General features: G+C 41.7%; 1 protein-coding gene across 4 annotated transcripts in view; it reads left to right on the top strand.

Annotated features, from left to right (window-relative positions):
• ULK4 (unc-51 like kinase 4) overlaps positions 1-25,399 on the top strand; it is a 1,163,168-nt gene that overhangs the window by 436,645 nt on the left and 701,124 nt on the right. For all 4 annotated transcript variants that reach the window (XM_075315178.1, XM_075315180.1, XM_075315177.1 and 1 more), the window contains exon 22: positions 3,946-4,073. In XM_075315178.1, coding sequence (XP_075171293.1) covers positions 3,946-4,073 — 128 coding nt within the window. The remainder of the gene's footprint in view (positions 1-3,945; positions 4,074-25,399) is intronic.

Raw genomic sequence — 25,399 nt, 5'->3', positions numbered from 1 at the left:
GACCAGAAAGGGTGGGGCCTCAGCCAACAAAAAATAATGTTGTTTCCTGGTATCATCTATGTTGTCTGAGGCCCCGCCCCTTCTGGACACATCTTCTAGTTTTGCCTCTGCAAAATTCAGCGTTTGGGGCAAATCACAGCATGCTGCGAGTGGCTGTTCACCTTGCCAGTACAAGTCAGTGGTGCGAGAAAAAAAATCGCTGCACACGGACAGCGCACGGACATGCATGTGCGTTTAACATGCAGTTTTACATACTGTAAAAAGCTAGATAACAAGATAAATGGATAGGATAGGTGTATAAATAATATATATATATATATATATATATATATATATATATTGTGAGATAGCGTCGTCGGCTGCGCTGCAGAAGACATGGGATCCAGGCACCAAGGTTCACAGCACACGGTTTATTATCCAAAGAAAAAGTCCACAATAGTACATATGTGCCTTTCCGGCAGAGAACTCAGGGAGATGTGATCACTCTCTCACACCCGGCACACCTGCCCTTGTTCCTGTTTCCATTTAACCCTTCCTTAAGCCTGTAGGGAAACAGCATTAACCCTGTAGTGGATTTACTTCCTATCATGGAGTGAGCACAACCGGGGCGAGACATACCGGCCGTCATAGATAACCCCGGTCACAGTCTCACAATATATATATATATATATATATATATATATATATATATATATATATATATATATATATATATATATATATATATATATAATATATAATGTCCCACTCCCCTGCTTGGACCCCTGATACCAGACCCCAGCTGTCAGCTCAGCTTCACCTTGGCTGGTGATCTAATTTGGGGGGACCCTACATTTTTTTTTCTCAGTGTTTGGCAACATTATCCAAAGTGAGGTTGTGCCCTTCATTAAACCATCATTGACCATGTAATTAATAAAGATCCAGATCCTTTAGAAAAGATTGATTAAAAAGGAAAGCTTCTGGATCTTTAAACTTGGCACTCTGATCCCTGAAGGGCACAAGCTCACTTTGGATAATGTTGCCAAACACTTAGAAGTGAGTGGCCGTAGTGAAATAGTGATGCTTTCTTGATGGGGATGGGGGTAAGCAAACGAAAGAGTAGTCCAGTCGGGGATGAACATTCTAGAGATAATAGTTCCATAATTAATTTTCCTGTTCTCACAGTAACTTTAATTATATACAGTTAGGTCCAGAAATATTTGGACAGTGACACAATTTTCGCGAGTTGGGCTCTGCATGCCACCACATTGGATTTGAAATGAAACCTCTACAACAGAATTCAAGTGCAGATTGTAACGTTTAATTTGAAGGTTTGAACAAAAATATCTGGTAGAAATTGTAGGAATTGTACACATTTCTTTACAAACACTCCACATTTTAGGAGGTCAAAAGTAATTGGACAAATAAACCAAACCCAAAAAAATTTTTTTTTTTTCAATATTTTGTTGCGAATCCTTTGGAGGCAATCACTGCCTTAAGTCTGGAACCCATGGACATCACCAAACGCTGGGTTTCCTCCTTCTTAATGCTTTGCCAGGCCTTTACAGCCGCAGCCTTCAGGTCTTGCTTGTTTGTGGGTCTTTCCGTCTTAAGTCTGGATTTGAGCAAGTGAAATGCATGCTCAATTGGGTTAAGATCTGGTGATTGACTTGGCCATTGCAGAATGTTCCACTTTTTTGCACTCATGAACTCCTGGGTAGCTTTGGCTGTATGCTTGGGGTCATTGTCCATCTGTACTATGAAGCGCCGTCCGATCAACTTTGCGGCATTTGGTTGAATCTGGGCTGAAAGTATATCCCGGTACACTTCAGAATTCATCCGGCTACTCTTGTCTGCTGTTATGTCATCAATAAACACAAGTGACCCAGTGCCATTGAAAGCCATGCATGCCCATGCCATCACGTTGCCTCCACCATGTTTTACAGAGGATGTGGTGTGCCTTGGATCATGTGCCGTTCCCTTTCTTCTCCAAACTTTTTTCTTCCCATCATTCTGGTACAGGTTGATCTTGGTCTCATCTGTCCATAGAATACTTTTCCAGAACTGAGCTGGCTTCATGAGGTGTTTTTCAGCAAATTTAACTCTGGCCTGTCTTTTTTTGGAATTGATGAATGGTTTGCATCTAGATGTGAACCCTTTGTATTTACTTTCATGGAGTCTTCTCTTTACTGTTGACTTAGAGACAGATACACCTACTTCACTGAGAGTGTTCTGGACTTCAGTTGATGTTGTGAATGGGTTCTTCTTCACCAAAGAAAGTATGCGGCGATCATCCACCACTGTTGTCATCCGTGGACGCCCAGGCCTTTTTGAGTTCCCAAGCTCACCAGTCAATTCCTTTTTTCTCAGAATGTACCCGACTGTTGATTTTGCTACTCCAAGCATGTCTGCTATCTCTCTGATGGATTTTTTCTTTTTTTTCAGCCTCAGGATGTTCTGCTTCACCTCAATTGAGAGTTCCTTAGACCTCATGTTGTCTGGTCACAGCAACAGCTTCCAAATGCAAAACCACACACCTGTAATCAACCCCAGACCTTTTAACTACTTCATTGATTACAGGTTAACGAGGGAGACGCCTTCAGAATTAATTTCAGCCCTTAGAGTCCCTTGTCCAATTACTTTTGGTCCCTTGAAAAAGAGGAGGCTATGCATTACAGAGCTATGATTCCTAAACCCTTTCTCAGATTTGGATGTCAAAACTCTCATATTGCAGCTGGGAGTGTGCACTTTCAGCCCATATTATATATATAATTGTATTTCTGAACATGTTTTTGTAAACAGCTAAAATAACAAAACTTGTGTCACTGTCCAAATATTTCTGGACCTAACTGTATAGGGTAGGACATGTGGTAGCACAAGATAATTGTGGATATATATACTTATATGTGTGTGTGTTAATTCTGAAAATAATTGATATTATTATATATAATTTTTTAATGCTTTTAATGGAATATATTGTTGGTTTTTTTGTAAAATGTTTTTATACTTTTTATAATTTTGTATTCAGTGTTGTTCAGGTTTTATAGGGTTAACAATCTAATTAATGGCACACCCATCAGCCTGGTTAGGAATTTATATATATATATATATATATATATATATATATAATATATATGTTTGTCTGTAAGGTTCTCTTATATTACCTGAGGAAGACAACATACTGGTTGTCGAAACACATTGTGGCTCTTAAGGGACCATTAATAAAAGTTTTGTTTAATTTAAAAAAAAAAACAAAAAACTTTGGTTCCCTTTTTCCTTTCTAGAGCTCCACTAGACAGGCTTTTTCTGTTTCCTTACATATGTGAATCTGGCCTGTATGTGACCATACATATTAGGATAATATTGCCAGAACACACTCACAGGACTTGCATGTGCATGGAGGTGTCCTCTCGATGGCAGATGTTTATTTTCATAGGAGATAAGCTGACGTCAAAGCTGTCTGGGAACAGATTATTCAACTTCTCCCTTCCCTAGGCAGCGAATGATGAATAAAATGGTGGTACACCTTTATGGCCACTGCTTCATTGAGAGATGGTACTTTGATCCCCTTTCTTAGGATCATTGGGGGTCCCAGTGATGGGATGCAAATGATCCTAAGATTTAACCTATCTTGGGGATAGGTAATAACTTGGTGAGTTGGGAAATATGCATTTTTTGCATATGAATATGTGTCTCTTGCATTTCATCTATATGAATGTGCTTATTTAGCATTACCACTTATGGCCTTCTGCTGTTACTAAACAAAACTAGTTAACCATGTTGATTTTTTTTTTTAATTAAATTACTATAATTCTAATGTACTAAAATAACTTACTTTTTTTATTACTTCTGCATTATCGCCAGTTTTAAATTGTTATGATTATTATTTTCCATTTTACTTTGATTTCAAATTTCTTTCTTACAGTATGATTTCACACCCATCTATTTTATTTGCTTTTTCTTCAGGATTTTGTTACAAAAATAATTCGTCTTCTTGAAAGCCCCTCTACAGCAATAAGAGCAAAAGCTTTTCTGGTCATTTTACAAGTTTTAATTAGCAACAAAGAGATGTTACTTCTTTGCTGCCAAAGCAGGTAAATCTAATTAGATTTGAATGTCAGTTTTGTTTTTTTGTTTTCTAAAAGTGCCCAGTTTCTAGTATCATAATACAATTCAGAATTGTAAAATCTTATGCATTTTATAAAATGGATTTGTTTTCTTCCATGACTGTTTCTTGTAAGAATCTTCCAGGAAGCCAAAACACTGGGCCCTTCCCCAAGGAGCCAGTTGGCCCTGAATTGCCAGAATTAAAGTGAATTTGTTTTGTTTATTTTTATTTTATTTTCACAGTCATGCAATAATAAGCCTTAATAACTCATATTATTATTATTATTATTATTATTATTATTATTATTATTATTATTATTATTATTATAATAATATAATAATATAATATAATTATAATTATAATAATAATAATAATATAATAATAATATATAATACGAAAAAATCAATCATGTTGAAAGTTCGTAAATCCTGTAATTTACTTTAAACTCTATTCCAACTGAATTGTGTAGTTATTCCTTTGCAGTTTTCTTATGTTTGTGACATTTTGGTCTTCCATAAAGCTTAGATACTGTCAGGATAAGCTGTGGTATATGAAGTATTTTGTCAGAACTGATCTTCGTATCTACAGTGTAGATGGTGATTTCAGTAACAGTCACTACCTTTGACAATCTATTCATATATATATATATATATATATATATATATATATATATATATGTCATATAGCCTCTTATTGAAATATGGAATTGACTGTTGTGTTTGCAAGAATTTTCTATTTTAAACAAACATTTGGCATCATTTTATCATTAAATATTGCTACCGTATTAGTGTTGGCCTATGCAATAGGAAAACAGTCATGACCGAAAGTGTTGGAACCTTTCAAATTGTTCAAGAAAATTGTGTTTCTCCCACAAAATTATTGCAATTACACATGTTTTGTTATACACGTCTATTTAATTTGTGTGCATTGGAAACACAGAGAAAAAAAGTCAAATTGGACATAATTCCATACAAAACCTCATAAATAGACTAGATAAAATTGTCGGCACCTTTCCAAAATTGTGAGTAAATAACTTTTTTTTCAAGCATGTGATGTTCTTCCAAACTGACCTTTCTCAATTAACAGGTGTGGGCAATATGAATATCACACCTGAAACCAGATAAAAAGGGAAAGTTAACTTAATATTTGCATTGTATGTGTGCCAGACTAAGCATGGAGAACATAAAACTGGAGAAGAGAACTGTCTAAGGATTTGAGAACCAAAATTATTGAAAAATATCAACAATCTCAAGGCTATAAGTCCATCTCTAGAGAGATTGATGCTCCTGTGTCCACGGTACGCATCATAATCAAGATGTTTATAATCCATGGTACTGTAGTGTCACGGGTAACAAACAGTACTGTGTTGTCCGGTTAGAGAAGGTCACAACATTTGGCTGCACAAACTGTACCCTGACCTATTAATTTTGCATGTGCATGGTTTTCATCCTTTTCCCTTTTGGAACCTGTCCTTCAGTCTTTCTGCAAAAAAGTTCCTGACCCTGATTAGCAGCTGAAGGGAAGAAGAGCTTTGCAGGGTCTTAAAAGGAAAAGGATTAAAACCCAAGCAGAGGAGCTACCTAATAAACTCAACACTAACAGCAAGAATAATGGAAAGTCAGGGAGTATTTTGTGCAGCCAAACTCTATGGCCTTCTATTTCCTGACACCACATGACTGTCTGTCTGTCACCCATGACAGAATGACAGAATCCCCTCAAAAAATACAGAAAATTACATTGCATGATTTTTAAATCATACAGTCAGTGTACAGTTGAAGGATACCTGTGATAAAAATTATAGACCTCTCCATTCTTTGTAGGTGGGAGAACTTGCAGTATCTGCAGTGTAAAGGTCCAGTCACACATAACGAGATCGTGAACGAGATCGCTACTACGTCACACTTTCTGGATCGTTTATGAGTCATTGTTGAAATCGCATGTTGGGTGTCTTACATAACGAGTTTATGAACGAGTATGCGTCCCGTATAACGATCTTTCAAATCGCTGGGACCCTGTCACACAGCTACTATGTTAACGATTCCAATCCCATTAGGGGCGTAGTAAAATGCAGTGAGTCACGTAGGCGTGCATTTGTGTCGCCTTTTCCGCTTTCATTGGCGGCCAATACTGCGTTCTGATTGGGCGGCCGGGGCGGGCGTCGCCTTTTCCACCCCCTCCGCTCTGATTGATAAGGACCCTGTCACACAGCTACTATGTTAACGATTCCAATCCCATTATGCAGTGAGTCACGTAGGCGTGCATTTGCGTCGCCTTTTCCATACCCCCCTCCGCTTTCTTTGGCGGCCAATACTGCGTTCTGATTGGGCGGCCGGGCGGGCGTCGCCTTTTCCACCCCCTCCGCTCTGATTGATAAGGACCCTGTCACACAGCTACTATGTTAACGATTCCAATCCCATTATGCAGTGAGTCACGTAGGCGTGCATTTGCGTCGCCTTTTCCATACCCCCCTCCGCTTTCATTGGCGGCCAATACTGCGTTCTGATTGGGCATGCAGGGGGCGTATCTAGCGGTTAAATTTTGGATCGCGTCCACCCTTTGTCACTTCTTTTGCGCTTTGCTTTGAGATAGAACCTGCGTCTCCACCCTGATTCCTTCGTCCATTGTACCCGGTCGCTTTGTTGGTGTGTTTTTCGGATCGAAGCCGCAGTTGCACCTGGAGTATCCTTGCAGTGCTCTCGAGTGTCGGTGAGATCGTATTTGCGATTCCGCTTGGATTCTACATTGATATACACTTCTTTGAAAAGGTAGGTCTTTTTTTGTTGGGGGGGGTGGGCTTTTTTTTGAATAATGTTCTTGCTGTTAGATATATGTTAATATTTATTATGTGAGTTGATTGCTGTTAGATATATGTTAATATTTATTATGTGAGTTAATTAAAGTTGCTGGCTTTTATCTGTGTGTGTATAATGCCTTTTAAAGAGGGGTCTCTCCATAGTGCTGTTTGTAATGTGTCCTATCCTAGCATTGCTGGCTCTTTTGTCTCTCATTAAATAAAATATAGAAATGTGGCACTCCTTCTATAGTCGCTGGTGCTTGGATAGGGTCCCACCCCAGATCAAAAAATGAAAAAAATCCAGCACTCAAAGCATTTAACTGAAATTGTTTTATATTTTATTCATGGATCTGTGTAATTATTAAAGACGTTTCGGTCATCCGACCTTCATCAGTTTACACAGAAAAGGTTCTGTAGAAATATATGAAAAAGCTGGACCAGAGGAAAAAGCTGCCCGTCCGGGTCTGCAGTCAATGTCACATACTGTCTACAGAACCTTTTCTGTGTAAACTGATGAAGGTCGGATGACCGAAACGTCTTTAATAATTACACAGATCCATGAATAAAATATAAAACAATTTCAGTTGAATGCTTTGAGTGCTGGATTTTTTTCATCTTTTGTCTCTCAGCTACAGCCGCCATTTTGTGTTTCTGCCACACATAGGGGCGGCCATTATAGTCTCTGCCACACCATAACCAAAAATTGTGATCGGTTTATTGCAACTTCTTTTATGTTTACATATAAATTTTTCATTCTTTATTTCAGATGGCTTATTATAACAAAGAAGACTTTGTGCGTGAGCTGCTGGATTTGTATAAATCACTGCCCTGCTTGTGGAGAATCAAATCCACAGAATATTCTGACAGAATAAAAAAACAAGCCGCTAATGCCCAACTGGTGGAGCTTTTTAAAAAACACAGTGGAGGCGAGGCGGTGGATGTCAAAGTAGTAAAAAAGAAGATACAAGGCTTGAGGACTGTATATAAGAAAGAAGCAAATAAGGTGGACAAATCAAAAAAGTCAGGGGCCGGCACTGACCAGGTATATGTTTCTCCCTTGTGGTATTTCAATCTCCTGGAATTCACAAGGGACCAGGAGCTACCACGAATGATGGAAAGCTCCTACCAAAGAAACATAGACCTGGAAGCAGACATTGAAAACGATGACATCCCGATCGATGACAACACCTCCGCTGTTGTAGATGTAAGTACCTTATTTGCTTCACGGTACATAGCATTCAAACTTTATATGTACATGCCATTGAGGAATACAAAATAGTAACTTATTGTTACCATGATTTATTGTGCAGTTTGGAAAAGTTATCCCTTCCAGTTCAGATAAGTACACTCCAATACAATTTTGTCACACTTTAAATAAATTTACTAACTATTAATGTATGACTTTTAATTAACATTTATTTTTCTGTTCCCGCAGAACCCTCAGACAGATATGGTGAGGCCCCAATTGAATGAGAACCCCACCACATCGAGCGAGCCTATTGTGGAGGATAATGAGGCACCTGCACCCTCTGGTGAAATGCGGCGAAGACAGTTACGCAAAAAGAAGGCCAACACCCCTGTGACATCCGCTGAATTTTATTCTTTGGCAACCCAACTGCTATCACAGCCAAAAAGCCCTCCAGTGGATAGCTTTGCCGCATTTGCATCGGACAGACTCTGCAAATTGGATTCCACACAGAGGGAGCAAGCCGAAAGACTAATGTTGGAAGTCCTAAGAAAGGCAGGCCGAGGAGAACTTGATGACAATGACACGATATGCAAGTTAAACCAGCCCCATCATTCTTCGACATGGATTCCTCGGCAGCCCCTGCAAAGTACACCAAACAGGATGCATCCACCACGCTTGCAGCTTGACCACCCCCCACAGTATCCCCCCCCACAGTTTCCCCCCCAACATTATCCCAGGTATTCAAATGATTCATTTTTAAGCCAACTGTCATCTCCCACCCGGCCTGAATATGTCAACCAATATGAAGACGGCCACTAAATTTTGTTATTGTTGTTGTTTTGTTATTTGAGATTAATTTTAATTGATTGTTATATTTTCATTGTAATAATAAATTTATGTTGGTTCAATCTTGCTGCCTGCGTTACTTAATTCAGCATATGGTTGTGATGCCCTGGCAAAACACGGTAGTTACAGAGATTGTACCATACTCCACCCTCATTGGCATACCACCACACAACCCCCACACTCATGTACAGCAAACAACCAGTAAAGCCTAGTCACCCCCTCGTGGATAATGGGATTGGTGCATCTATACAGATGCCTACATGTAATATGATGTTTGTGAGTGGTGAGTTTGTGAGTGGTGATAGCTGTTAACTTGCTTTATGCAATGAGACATACCAAACAGCAGATATCAATTTCAAATTTTTTATAACACATGTATATGTACACAATAACCAAAAAAAAAACAAAAAAACGTTAGTTGCTGCTGCCCTCCCCTTGTCCAGACACATAACGTGCCAGCAGCGACGCATGCCGCTCCACTTTGGCCATCAGCCTCCTGTGGGCTGACATAATCCTTCTTTGGGAGAACATGATTTCGGCCAAAGTGGGTATGCCTATGGAGGGAATGGTAAAATTAATAAATCATAATTTTTATTTCTGCTTATTATTACAAAGTAGGAGATTCATGACTTACGGTTATCCCCCTCGTCCGATAAAGACTCACTTATGGAGCCTGGACTAGCATCTATGAAAACAAAAAACACTTTATAGTACTCAACAGCTTTTTGTTTTGTACTTTATATGGCGTTAATGTTATATTAAAAAATTACCGGGGGCCGATCCGGCCGGTGGCCCCTGTGGGTGGTACTCCTCCTCCTCCTCCTCCTCCTCTGGTGGCTGTAGATCCACCGGGGGCTCGGGCACATGCTCTCCCTCCTCTGCGGCCCCTTGCTCCTCTGGGGGTTCTTAAGAAAATATAAAGTTTAATGTGGTTGCGTTATGATACATATAGGACTGTGGGGGGTACATTGACATATATGGCGGACTACGTAGCCTACCTTATACAAGGACTATGGGGGTGAATTTGAACACATTGTGGACTATGTGGTGCAGTATAATATATGGAGAACTCTGGGGTGAATGAAACTTCATGGAGAACTCTAGGAAATTCATTACAGTTCATGGAGGACTATGGGATGCATTCTAATATCTGAAGGGTTATGTGGAACCCTTTATACTATATGGAAGGCTATGTGGGGGCCAATATTGTATTTGGAGAACTAGATATGAGGGGGGACAAAAATACAAGCAGGAGATGGAATTTTTTTGTGCTGAGGGAAAAAGACCCACTACCCACAGCACCCGGCTTTGCCATGCTCTCTCTGATATGGGAAAAGCTGGGTGGTGAGGGAATGATGTTTTGCCAAGCATGGCGAAGCTGGGTGCCAAGGACAAGAGGTATATCAGAACATATGAAAACTGTGTGCTGATAGAGGGTTGTCAGTTCATGGGAAATCTTGGTGTAGAGAGCCTAGTGTCTGCGTAATTTCCCTGTGTCCCGAGTGTCAGTGTAATTAGCCCGTACCACAAGTGTCGGTGTATCTATCGATCTATGCAATAGATCTCTATATATAGATCTGTTACATATTATATTATATATATATATATATATATATATATATATAATCTATATATATATTATATATATATATATAATCTATCTATCGTTCAATGCAATAGATCTCTATATATATATCTATTACATATTATATATATATAATCTATCTATCGATCTATTACATAGATCGATATATTATATAAATACTTTTAATGAATTAAAAGAAAAAAAAAAAGAAAAAATATATATATATATATATATATATAATAAATATATATACATTAAAATATATATATTTATTATTTAAATATTATCTGTATATATTTATTTTTATAATTATATATATATAATTAATATATTATATATTTTTATAATTATATATAGATATATATATTATTTATATATATATTATATGTATATATTTATTTTTATTATTATATATATCTAAATATATTTTTAGAATTTTATCTATATATATATATATATATATATATATATATATATTTTATATGTATTATATATATATATATATATATATATATAATCTATCGATCTATAAAATAGATTATATATATATAATTTTAATTAAGTAAAAGGATATATATATATATATCATAAATATATACATTTAAATCTATATTTATTATTTATTATATATGTATATTTTCTTATATTTATATTTATATATAATTAATATGAATTATATATATATTTAATTTAAAAATATATATATATATAGATATATAGATATATATATATTATTTATATATGTATTATATATTTATATATTTATTTTTATAATAAATATATATATATATATATATATATATATATATATATAGATAGATATAGATATATATATATATATATATATATATATATATATATATATATATATATAAATAGATATATATATATATATATATATATATATATATATATATATAAATAGATATATATTTAAGAACACCATTATACGTTGCCAAGGCACACTCATCTGCGCCTACCTTGGTTTTGTAACTCTGCTTGTATGGCAGAGATCCGGGCACTGGAGCGGTACCGCAGATCCGCTAATTTTTTGCGGATCTGGGCGCAGGTGCGCTCCAAATGAAATCTCCTCCTCAACCCACGTTGGATCCTGCGCAAGACCGCTTTCTTATGGAGAAGTGGATGCTCTTGCGCCTCACGGCAATCATAATCGCGAGCATCCACTTCTCTAATTAGGTAACGGACCTCCGCCTCTCCCCAAGCTGTTGCCCTCCTGCGTGCCGCCATTGTTCGCTGGTGTGTCTACGTAGCAAACGCAGTTGCGTCACCCGCGGTAACGCCTCTTCACATCTGATTCGACGGATAGCGTCACGTGAACGCTAGCTCCAATCAGATTGGGGTGGATGTTGTTGATCCTGCTCCAGCCAATGGCCGCCGATATTACATCTTCGGCCATGGCTGGATTGTTGATTTGTGAAATATTACAATTGCTATGATTGAAGGTGAAAGTGCGACGCACTTTTAACAAATCAGAATGATCTTTGCTGCAGAAATGAGATCGCGCCATGACGCAAATGCTGTGTCAAGGGGTCGTGGTATCACACACTGCGAGCGCACATACAATTATAAAAAATCAAAAAAGAGATGTCGTTTGAAGGTTTCGGGGACGCACAAACGTCCCCGTTTAAAAACCCCAAATGAAAATATATAAGGCTTCATATTCATAATTTGTGTGGTTTTTTTTTATTGCATTGGTACATGGAAATCAAAATTGTACAAGAGCCCTAAATGATGTATTCATCATACAGCTGGACGCCAAATTGAGGAAGTAAATAAACCTTTGCAGGGTTTTACCTAAAGAAAAGCAATGTTGAAGTTAAAAGTGAACATTTTACTTTTAAACCCAAAAACAAATTTTAGTCATACCATTGAGCATTTCTACTATGGTATCAAGATAAAATTCACCATAAAATATATTGTGAAATTTCTTCTTAGTGCACCCATATGTAATATGTGGTTGAAATCAACTGGTTTGGCACATATTTTGGCACGCTGTTGTTCGCTACGCTCACTCTCAATGTGCGATCCGGAGCAGGAGGCCCAATGATAGCGGTGATGACACCCGGTGCCGGGCCGGACTAGTCTGGGGGTCGTAAGTGGTTGCCGGAGTCATGGCTTCAGTGGGGGTGATTGTAGTTTATATTCGTGACGCCACCTTAATCCGCCGCTGCTGTATGGGGCCTCCGGGGGTGATGTAACGGCAGCAATGGTGGTACTGCTCCCCACAGTAGCCCTTAATAGTGAATGAATGACAAACAAATCTTGTGGAAAGTAAAAACAACTGTTTATTAAAGTAATCATTTTGCAAAAATGACATTTTAGTATAAATGTGATGAACATAACAATACAAGTAACCATATATTTTAAAATTAGTATAAATGTGATGAACATAATACAAGTAACCATATATTTTAAAATTAAGAAGGGAAGTTTCTAAAACAAATCAATACAAGAAAATAAAACTCAGCATAATAAATGTGCTCAATACAAGTTTATCTAATGCTGCCACGTAATTGCACCAGGACCATTAAAATATTGGCAGTACTTTTCTCGACAGGCCTTCGCATCATCGGTATTTCTGCCGGGCGCCAATGGTTGAAGTCCTGCGATTGCGGGATCTTCAGAATGCCATTCGCCAAGCACCACTTCGCCATTTAAGTCATCAGAGTCTACAAAGCCTGTTGGACAGTACGTAATAGCATCTCGCCGTCGAAGAAAGTTGTGAAGGGCGCAACAGGCCAAAACAACTGCGTCTATTGATGGTAGACTCAGGTTAATTGGTGTGTGGAAAACGCGGAAGCGATTTGCCATTATCCCAAAGGCATTTTCCACAACCCTGCGTGCCCTTGATAATCTGTAATTGAACCTTTGTCTTTCCGCCGTTAGACTTTTCTGGGGGAATGGTTTCATGAGATTGGGATGAAGTGGGAAGGCTTCATCGCCCACAAATACAAAGTTAAGGTTTGCGGTAGTGTCAGAGTTGGGGGGGCAAGTGCAGTTCACCATTTTGCAAACGTTCACCAAAGCCTGTGTGTTCTAAAACCCCACCGTCAGAAACCCTGCCATTCATGCCAACATCAACAGCAATAAATTCGTAATTGGCATTCACAAGGGCCATTAGGATGATGCTGAAATAGCCCTTATAGTTATAAAAATAGGAGCCGCTGTTCAGTGGTTGAGTGATCCGCACATGTTTCCCGTCCAAAGCACCACCACAGTTTGGGAACTGCCAAAGGTGTTCAAAATCGGAGGCAATTTTCTGCCATTCCTCCACAGTTTTGGGGAACTCAATGTAGTTACGCAGACTGTGGAAAATTGCTCTACATGTCTCCGGAATAAGAACGCTGAGCAGGGACCTTGAAATTGCAGAAGAAAAATGTAAGTCTTGCAGGGAGCGTCCGGTGGCCAGGAAACGCAGCGTGACTGCCAATCTTTCATCTGCCGGGATGGCAGCACGCATCGCTGTATTCTTGCGCTGAATAATTGGCGTAACTCTTTCGAGTAAAAGGCTAAATGATTCTTCTGACATCCGCAGAAAATTGCGGAAATCCTGAGGATTATTTTCCTGCAGCTCTCTTAGCAGTTGCATGTGGGAGTATTTGTACCTCTTCTGCAGCCACTCTCTGGTCCACATGCGGCGCTTTCGTTTGGAACGCCTCTGTTCCACTTCACGTAGCCGACCGGCCTCAAACATCAATGCAGCACCCAGCACAACACGCTGCATGTCGTTCATGTTGTCCACACTGCAAAAAAACATGTAAAGATGAGAAAAGTTGCTATAAACCAATCACATTTTTTGGGGGGGTGTAAAAGAGACACTAAAATGGCCGCCCCCATAGAAGTGCACCAGTTCTAACTGTGTCAGAGAAACAAAATGGCGGCTGTAACTGTGTCAGAGAAACAAAATGGCGGCTGTAACTGTGTCAGAGAAACAAAATGGCGGCTGTAACTGTGTCAGAGAAACAAAATGGCGGCTGTAACTGTGTCAGAGAAACAAAATGGCGGCTGTAACTGTGTCAGAGAAACAAAATGGCGGCTGTAACTGTGTCAGAGAAACAAAATGGCGGCTGTAACTGTGTCAGAGAAACAAAATGGCGGCTGTAACTGTGTCAGAGAAACAAAATGGCGGCTGTAACTGTGTCAGAGAAACAAAATGGCGGCTGTAGCAGAGAGACAAAATAACCAGCAATACTAGATAAGGACACATAAAAGGACGATGGACGCACAAAAGGCAATATGTATACAGATAACAACCAACCACTTTCATGATCCGCAAAAATAATTACTATCTATAAACACATACTTTCCATACTATAACAAAAACATGGAACAAGTAACATAGACTTTACGAAAATGACTTACCACGTCCAGAAAATGCAGCTGTCTATGCTATCTATTAATAATCGCAGTTTCGATCCTCACAGCGACACGCTCGGGAACGAATGAGGGATATACAAGTGCAGATGCGGCTTTGATCCGAAAACCAAGCAAGCGGGCACGAATGAATCTGTAATACAGCGACACGCTCGGGAACGAATGAGGGAAGATGCAGCTTTGATCCGAAAACCAAGCAAGCGGGAACAAGGCACGAATGAATCTGGGTGTAGTCACAGGTTTGCTCCTAGAAGACTCAAAAGGGAACAAAGCATGAAGCGATACCCAATCAGAGCGCAATAGTGTTCTCATTGCTAACCAATCGTTGCAGAGAGGGGGCGCGGAAATGGCGACGTAACTACACACTATTGTTCTCAGCGCCAACCAATGGGCGCAGAAGGGGCGTGGAAACGGGGACGCAACAACACGCCTTCGTGCATCTCATCTAGGTCGTCAACGAAATCGTAAATAGGGTGTCAAACATACAGATTCATGCAGCCCAGCAGGACTCCAACGAACCAAAAATGGCCCAAGCTGTTCGGCATCGATCAGCGATTTCGCAGCAGGGGGTGAATCGTTGGTACGTGTCAAACATGACGAGATCGCAATTGAAGTCGTTCTTGCGTCACAGAAACTGTGACGTAGTAACGATCTCGTTTTACGATCTCGTTATGTGTGAAGTGGCCTTAACAAACACTTATCTTCCCAACTGTGTGTGTGTGTACATATACAGCATATATATATATATATATATATATATATATATATATATATATATATATATATATATATATATATATATATATATATATATATGTAGATATACAATATATATATGTATATATATGTGTGTATGTATATATATATATATATATATATATATATATATATATATAAATATATATATATATATATATAAATATATTTTCCTTGCATTTACTTGCAATCATCCCTCTATTTTTATGCACTAGCACTTTTTAGTGCAGTATTAACTTTTCAGACCTTTTAGTCTTTCTTTTGCTATCTAAATTATGACACAAGTGAACTTTACATTCCATATTATATAGTAACGTAATTTTTTTCTCGACCATGTGCTATAATACATGTAATGCTCTTTTCCTGCATTATATAAATTTCTTGGCATATGTTCATAGAACAATTTATTTATCTAGTACCATGCACGCCTGTTGTTTCTTCTGCTTATGCTGTTACTTTTACTACATTTTTACCACCAGTTCTGTTAATTCATTTTATTTTTCGATAAAATGTAATAATTTTGACCTGCTTTTTTCGTGTTCAACATTACCGAGGGTCTATTTTACTGTCTAGCACATATCCCATTTTTTTACACTTTTAATATATTTTTACCATCAATTACATTTGTGTATATGTATGTTTCTCTCATGTTTTGGAACTCCACCTTTTTCCTCTTGAAACGTGCAAGATGAGAGGGCAGAAGAAGCCATAAAGAGAATGGTAAAAACTTAATCGGAGTGTCAACCTGTAGGATCAGTTGTGTCCTGGGACTCGCCGTGGTGGCAGAAAGGAGGATCAAGGTGAGGATTATGTTGTCCAGACTCTTTGCTAGTGAGACTGGACCATGTGGAAGACAGGGTGGTCCTAGGAAACAGAGTGGAAGCATTGTCTGCCATCCAACCAAACAACTGTTTGTACGGTTCGGTTTTGGCTTCAACAGTGATGTCCCATGACCCTCTGCAAAGTGGGTCAGGAAGATAGGTCTAGATGATGACTGTATGTGTTGTTCTCCCGCTGCGGGCAAAGTTTGCCCTGGCCCACAGCATCTGCATGCACCACCGCTCGATGTCCCCGTCCCTAACTGCATGTATTTGCACATTTTAAATTAGGTATGCAGCTAAGACCGGTATTATTAATGAATACAATTATTTAATTTAACCCAGAAAAGGACTTTTGGTTTGTATGTATCAGCAGCAAGGACTAAAAAGCATTAATCCCTGCTTAGATGCCTCTAATTCACTATCCCTTCTCCAGTAGCTCCCCCCACACTAATTGCAGCTAAGAATGCTATTATTTGAGAATATACTGTATTTTAATTAGCCCTAAAAACTACTTTTGGATTAACTTAGTAGCAGCAAGGAATGTAAGACAATAATCACTCTAAGGGGTACTTTGCACGTTGCGACATCGCTACTACGATCTCGTCGGGGGTCAAATCGAAAGGGACGCACATCCGGCGCCAGTAACGACGTCACAACGTGTAAAGCCTAGATGCACCGATAAACGATCGCAAAAGTGTCGTAAATCTGTGATCTGTGTAGTGTCGGTCATTTCCATAATTTCGCTGCAGCGACAGGTACGATGTTGTTCCTCGTTCCTGCGGCAGCACACATCGCTGTGTATGAAGCCACAGGAGCGAGGAACATCTCCTTACCTGCGTCCCGCCTGCAATGAGGAAGGAAGGAGGTGGGCGGGATGTTTATGTCCCGCTCATCTCCGCCCCTCCACTTCTATTGGCCGCCTGCCGTGTGATGTCGCTGTGACGCCACATGACCCGTCCCCTTAGGAAGGAGGCGGGTCGCCGGCCATAGCGTCGTCGCAGGGCAGGTAAGTCCGTGTGAAGCAGCCGTAGCGATAATGTTCGCTACGGCAGCTATCACACGATATCGCATCTGCGACGGAGGCGGGGACTATCGCGCTCAGCATCGCTACAATCGGCTAGCGATGTCGCAGCGTGCAAAGTACCCCTAAGGCTCTGTGTGCACTAGAAAAAGGATTTTTCTTACGAAATTTCTTGAGAGTGAAGGATTAGCGCACCTGCGTTAAAATAACGCACCAATAACGCACCAAAAAGTGCATGCGTTTTTACCGCATTTTGGTGTGTTTTTGGTGCGGTTTTTTGCAGGTTGGTCCCTGCGTTTTTTAATGCTTTAACAGCAATAAATAATATGGATAATACATAGATAATTGATAGATAGATAGATGGATAGACAGCTAGATAGACAGATAATAGATAGAAAGATGGATAGATGAATCAAAAAAAAAAACGACGTGGGGTCACCCATATCTTTTGTAGCCAGCTAGGGTAAAGCAGACGGCTGCAGCCTTCAGACCACAGCTGGCAGCTTTACCTTGGCTGGTAATGCAAAACAGAGGGCACCCCACACTGTTATTTTACATTAAATAATTTAAAACAAAAAACATGGGGTCCCCCCCAAATAGGATCAACAGCCAGGGTAAAGCGGACAGCTGTGGTCTGGTATTCTCAGACTAGGGAGGTCCACCGTTATTGGACACTCCCCAGCCTAAAATTAGCAGGCCACAGCCGCCCCAGAAGTAGCGCATCCATTAGACGTGCCAATCCTGGCGCTTTGCCCCAACTCATCCCATTGCCCTGGTGGGGTGGCAAACGGGGTAATAAATGGGGTTGATACCAGATGTGTAATGTCACCTGGCATCAAGCCCTGGGGTTAGTGATGTCACGCTTCTATCAGATACCTGACATCACAAACCCTGTCAGTAAGAAATAAAAAATAGACAACAACAAAAATTTTATTCGAAAAAACACTCCCCAAAACATTCCCTCTTTCACCATTTTATTGAAAAGAACAATCAAATCCTGATCCGGCGTAATCCAATAAGGGGGTCCCACGACGATCCATACCATAGTCACTGTCCCAGTAAATGAAGAACAGAATGTTCCCTATTGGCTGGGAGAGTAGTGCAGTGACCTGAGCTGACATCAATAGGTCAGCCCAGGTTACTGCAGGGGACGACAAGCGCTGCTGTCAGGAGGTTAGATGAGATCATTACCTGCTGTGATGATCTCCTGCACTCTTGACGTCAGCGCTGTCACTGCCTTCTGTGCCCGCCGCGTTCTCAGCGATACGCGGGAGCCCGTGACGTCACCGCTAGTGACAGTCTCGGGCCACCCGTGAGACGTGACGTGATAACTCGGTGGGCATAGAAGGCAGTGACAGCGCTGACGTCAGGAGTGCAGGAGATCGTCACAGCAGGTAATGATCTCATCTAACCTCCTGACAGCAGCGCTCGTCATCCCCGCCGCTGCCCGCACTGCAGTGTGAGAAGCTGCTTATACTGCATTGCGGGCAGCCGCGGGGCTGGCAGGGAGTGGGACACAGACTGCACGGGCACCCGATGGAGGTCACACAGAAGTGCTTCCGTGCGGCGTCCAGGGATTGAGTGTGATCTGTGTGTTTACTCTCTGTTCCGCTTCCTCTTCCTGTCATAATGACATCACTCCCCTGCAAAACGCAGGGCAGTGATGAACATTATGTTTTGAAATAACGCGGGAATAACGCAGGAAAACGCAATGAAACGCACAAAATTTGCTACCTGCGTTATTCCCTGCGTGATTTCATGATTACATTACAGTCAATGGAGTGAATAACGCAGTTAGCTGCAGAAAAGAAGTGACATGCTCATTCTTTTTCTTAAGAAAATCTACTGAAAGAATTTTCTTAAGAAAAAAACGCAGAGTGTGCACAGCTAATTTTTGTGCCATAGGTTTTGCTGGGGAATGTCTGCAGAAAGGTTACAAGAATTTCTCAAGAAATTTCTGCAGCAAAAACGCGGGTAAAAAACGCAGTGTGTGAACATAGCCTAATGGCCGCTTTACAGGCTGCAATATCAGTACTGATATCGCTAGCGTGTGTTCCCGCCCCCATCGGTTGTGCGACACAGGCAAATCACTGCCCGTGTCGCACAACATCGCCCAGACCCGTCACACTACTTACCTGCCTAGCGACGTCGCTGTGACCGGCGAACCGCCTCCTTTCTAGGGGGTGGTCCGTGCGGCGTCACATCGACGTCACTGAGCGGCTGCCCAATAGAAGCGGAGGGGCGGAGATGAGCGTGACGTAACATCCTGACCACCTCCTTCCGCATTGGGGCCGGCAGCAGGTAAGGAGAGGTTCCTCGTTCCTGCGGCGTCACACAGAGCGATGTGTGCTGCCGCAGGAGCGACGAACTACTTCGTACCTGCAGCTCCAATGATATTCGAGAATGGACATCCATGTCACCGATGAGCGATTTTGCACGTTTTTGCGACGATGGAAAATCGCTCATACGTGTCACACGCAACGGCATCGCTAATGCGGCTGGATGTGCGTCACAAATTCCGTGACCCCAACGACTTCGCATTAGCGATGTAGCGTGTAAAGCCAGCTTAAGGCTGAGCATATACGGCAAGTAAAACGGATCGAGTGGAATGCGATAAAAAATCACATTCCACCCGAACGCATGTTAATCTATGGGGCCGCTCCCATGAGCGATTCATTTGTCAGCCCTAATCGGACCGAGAAAACAATCGCAGCATGTGATACAAGTCTGTGGGTATGATAGAAACATTGCATTGCATTGCACTTGCATTACACCGGTGTAATGCAATTGCAGTGCGAGAATCACATCAGCTGATAAAGATAGGCAGATTAATCCCTTCCTCTCCTCCGCAGCGCCCGCCCTGTCCTCCGTGGCTGTGCTGCGATCGCAGGATTGCATCAAAGTGGTTTGACAGTTGCATAACACTCGGTTTACACTCCAGGAGAGCGGGAGCTGAGTGTCATGCGATTCACTCGCATTAATGACCGTGTGGCCCCAGCCTCATACACTATCCTTTCTCTAGCAGCTCTCACTACATTAGTTCTGGGGTACAGTGCACTGAGCATGGCATAACAAGGTCTTATTTAAACAATTACAGTAATAAAAGAAGTCATCATGGCTACGGCATTACTGTAATTGGCAGGCAATCCCTGCATGTTTAGTGACTGGAAAACTGCCGATAAACATGCAGGGCAGGGACTCGAGCTTTGTACCCAAGCACCAGGATACTCGATCGAGTGCTGAGCATCCCAATGGTCAATCAAGTATCAAGCAGGGGTGAGCACACTCACTCATCAATAGTGTTTTCATAAGTTCTCAACTTGCTTTAGGGATGCTTCACACATAGCAAGATCGCTATTGAGATCGCTGCTGAGTAACGTTTTTTGTGACGCAGCAGTGACCTCATTAGCGATCTCGCTGTGTGTGACACTGAGCAGCGATCTGGCCCCTGCTGTGAGATCGCTACTCGTTACACGCAGTGCTGGTTCATTTTTTGGTCTTTGCTCTCCCGCTGTGAAGCACACATCGCTGTGTGTGACAGTAAGAGAGCAAAGATCTGAATGTGCAGAGAGCAAGGAGCCGGCGTCTGGCAGCCTGCGGTAAGCTGTAACCAAGGTAAATATCGGGTAACCAAGGAAGCCCTTTCTTTGGTTACCCGATATTTACCTTAGTTACTAGCGTCCGCCGCTCTCACGCTGCCAGTGCCGGCTCCCTGCTCCCTGCACATGTAGCCGGAGTACACATTGGGTAATTTACCCGATGTTTACTCTGGCTAGGAGTGCAGGGAGCCAGCGCTAAGCGGTGTGCGCTGGTAACCAAGGTAAATGTTTACCGTGGTTACCAGTGTCTGCAGCTTCCAGATGCCAGCTCCCTGCAAGTGCAGCATCGTTTCCACGTCGCTGCTGGCTGGGGCTGGTCACTGGTCGCTGGTGAGTTCTGCCTGATTGACAGCTCATCAGCGACCATGTAGCGACGCAGCAGCGATCCTGACCAGGTCAGATCGCTGGTGAATCGCTGCTGCGTCGCTAACGTGTGACGGTAGCCTTAGTCTGAATTGTTTGGTTATATTCTTTTATCCTTCCTTGAGCATTTTGTTGTCCTATAATTAAATGCTTTTAAAATTCTGAATTAAAAAAATATTTAGACCCATTACTTATAACTTGCCCTGTACATATGAGTCTAATACAGTAATTTTCTCTGTGTCTTTATTGCTCTGAAAGTTTAATTTTTAAAACAGCATGAAAATGTTGAGCTGAATTTTGAGCGAATCCAGTCATGGAGCAGCTCATGCAGTTGTTTCACACTTTTACTATAACCACTTAGCTTTCCTTTGTAAAAAGCCTAAGTGATAAATATACTGTTTCTGAAAACTGTCATCTATGTTTTGAGGCTCAGTGATAAAATGTACTGACGTGGTGTGAATGGATGTCCCAGTCTTTGGGATTTCAGCTTGTCAGGTACAACAATTTGTTATTAAGTAGATAATTGTATTTCAGGTTTGAAAAAAATTGGACTCATCAGAGTAACCTGAAACACTGTTTTTCCCCTGAGCCTTTACTGAATGTAGCTAAAATGGATTTATCTGTGGCCACCTTTGTCTTCAGGAAAATGCTACAAGCATTGTGGACAAATGTGTGGCTCTGGTAACATACATGTTAGAGTCAGTCAGAACTATGACTATGGGGCACATGATCAAAAGTCTACCAAAAGCACTAGTAGTACTGGCAATACCAAAAAATACCAGCAGTATCAGCAATACCGACTGCACTGGCTATGCCATCAGTACTGGAAATACCAACAATACAGACAGTGCTGGCTATACAAACTATACTAACAATAACAACTATACCAATATAACCCACAAAACCAACTATATGAACAATACTGACAATACCAGTAAAACCAACTGTACTAAAAATACCAACAAAACAGACATTTCTTTATTGTGTCAAAAATACAGACTATCTCCACATCTGCCTGATTTAAAAAATGTTTGCAGAAGAGAATAATACCATTAAATTAGTGGTGCCTTTTTTATTTTATTGTATTTTTTTAACTTTTAAAATATTGCATAACCGGGGGATGTGAATAAAAAATAAACACTACTCCCTTGTTAAATCTGCCGCCACTCTAGCATCGACGATCTAGTGGTTACTTAAGGCTGCTTTACACACAACGACATCGCTATCGAGATGTCGTTGGGGTCACGGAATTTGTGACAAACATCCAGCCTCGTTAGCAACGTTGTTGCGTGTGAAATGTACAAACGACTGCTAACGATCAAAAATACTCACCATATCGTTGATCGTTGACACGTCGTTCTAATCTCAAATATCGTTGCTGCTGCAGGACACAGGTTGTTCGTCGTTCCTGCGACAGAACACATCACTATGTGTGACACCGCAGGAACGAGGAACAACATCGTACCGGTGGCCGCCGGCAATGAGGAAGGAAGAAGGTGGGCGGGATATTCCGGCCACTCATCTCCGCCCCTTCGCTTCTATTGGTCGGCCGCTTAGTGACGCCGCTGTGACGCCGAACAAACCACCCCCTTAGAAAGGAGGCGGTTTGCCGGCCACAATGACGTCGCTAGGCAGGTAAGTACGTGTGACCGTTCCTAGCGATGTTGTGTGCCACGGGCAGCGATTTGCCCATGACGCACAACCTACGGGGGCGGGTGCTTTCACCAGCGACATCACTAGCGATGTCGCTGTGTTGAAAGTGACCTTTAGTTCTTTGGTAGTGACTACCAGAGTTTTTGTTCTGAAAGGGAAATTCTAACAGTACACTGGTATTTTTTTTTTTAACTCTCTATTTTCCTATTATTATGCTAGCATGGATAACCTTTATAAAATGGTTTTACCCATTCAAAAAACGTCAATCTGCAGGCTCAGTTACTTGTAAAAAACAAAGTGAGATTTACTCAACAGTACTACAGCCAATCAATGAGCTCAGCAACTCTGCCTAAGTAGAAGACAAAAGCCATTGACCTCAGTAGTTGTCTGCAGCGCTGTCGACATGACATCACCACTGCATCTAAACAGCGATCAGGGCAGGTTCATCTAACAAAGACTGCAGAATGTTTTTGAAATGGTTATCAAGGGTCTCAGTGCACCATTAAGTCCTTTTAATTAGCATGCTGCACCCTTAGGTGATTGACAGCTCTCACTGCACATCACACACAAGCTTGCTGATGATTCAGACAGGAGAGAGAGATGAGAGTGTCACTGCACAGACACTAGTTTGGGCATGTAAATCGTGTCAGTAAGTACAAGGAGAAGTGTGCAGTTGAGGGGGTCTGTTTCTTGGCTACAGCAGTGACTTCACATTGACAGCACTGCAGACAATCACTGATCTCAGCTGCTGTGCCATTGTGGATTGCACAAGCCACTGATGTCAGTGAGTGGCTGCAGAGTTGTTGAGTAAAGCTTTAGTTTCATTCTTTTACATGTAACTGAGCCTATGGGCATACACTTTTTGAAAGTGGAAAATCTTAATATAAGGGTTTTACAGGGAGGCACAAATTTCCGTCAAGCACTGAAGCTTGCAAAATGTTAACAGTGAATAATATGTACAAAAAAAGAGTCCTCTGACCAAATAAAAAGAGTACAAAAAAGTGTTTCATGCAAAAATAAAATTCTCATATCTTATTAAAGGCATGTAAACATATGACAAAATACAGTTAAAAAAATTCCTGGAATAACAGATACCACCTGACACTAAATGTAAAAAAGCACAATTTTAATGTGATGCCCTTAGGTGAAAAAATGAATAAGTATCACCGGGTAAAAGATACAAGGTAATGAAAGCCTAAGTGACAGCGGTTTTACCAAATAACCCGGTAAAGATGCACAAGAATCTATATATATAATTGCCTTATTCTGTCTGTCTGTCTGTCTGTCTGTCTTGCTCCAAAATTGTGTACTTACGGTGACACAAAGCGGATTGGCCGCTGGCCTCGCCATGGCCCCGCCCCCCCGCACGGATTGGTCGCTCGCCCTGGCTCCCCCCCACACGGATTGGCCGGCCGCTCGCACAGGCTCCGCCCCCCACACGGATTGGCCTCTCGCCCCGGCACCCTGCACGTATTGGCAATTCGGCCACGCCCCGCCCCCCACGCAATGCACGCTCGCTCTGGCCCCACCCCCCGCACGCGTCCCCCGAACTGACAAGGAGACACGACTCCCAGGTGAGTACTGTACCCCCGGGAGCCCACACCAGCATACGCCGCCAACCCAGCCGACACAAACCCTCGCATTGCTGGGGTTTGCCGCCGTATGCTGGTGTGGGCTCCCGTACGAGTGGGGGACGGGATGCGCTGGTAACCATGGTAGCATAGTTACCAGCGCATCAAGGTCCTGCAGTGGCGGAACATCCACACACGTACACACATAACAGCGCACACACACACACACACACACACACACACATCAGATCACACTCACTCTCACACACACCTCACACACACATCAGATCGCATCCACACACTCACAGCATCCGGAGATATCGCTTGCTTCTCGGCCGCGATACTGTGCTGTGAGCTTCCAGGACCTGCCGGAGGATCATATGGCCGGAAGCATGTGGTATCTCTGGATGTTGTGAGTGAGCGCGTATGTGCAATATCGTCAATGTGTGTGTGTGTGTGTGAGTGTATGCGATCGGGTGTGTGTGAGTGTATGCGATCGGGTCTGTGTGAGTGTATGCGATCGGGTGTGTGTGAGTGTATGCGATCGGGTGTGTGTGAGTGTATGCGATCGTGTGTGTGTGAGTGTATGCGATCGGATCTGTGAGTGTCGGCAGAGGAGCACGGCGTGCTGGAGGAGGCTGGGAGGAGAGAGCCTGATCCTGGGGAAGGCTGGGAGGGGGAGGCTGATGTTGGGGGAGGCTGTGAGGGTGTAGGCTGAT

Source organism: Anomaloglossus baeobatrachus, chromosome 6, assembly GCF_048569485.1.
Source record: "Anomaloglossus baeobatrachus isolate aAnoBae1 chromosome 6, aAnoBae1.hap1, whole genome shotgun sequence".
Taxonomy (NCBI): domain Eukaryota; kingdom Metazoa; phylum Chordata; class Amphibia; order Anura; family Aromobatidae; genus Anomaloglossus; species Anomaloglossus baeobatrachus.
The sequence above is the reverse complement of the archived record's forward strand: the minus strand, read 5'-3'. Positions and strand labels throughout refer to the sequence as shown.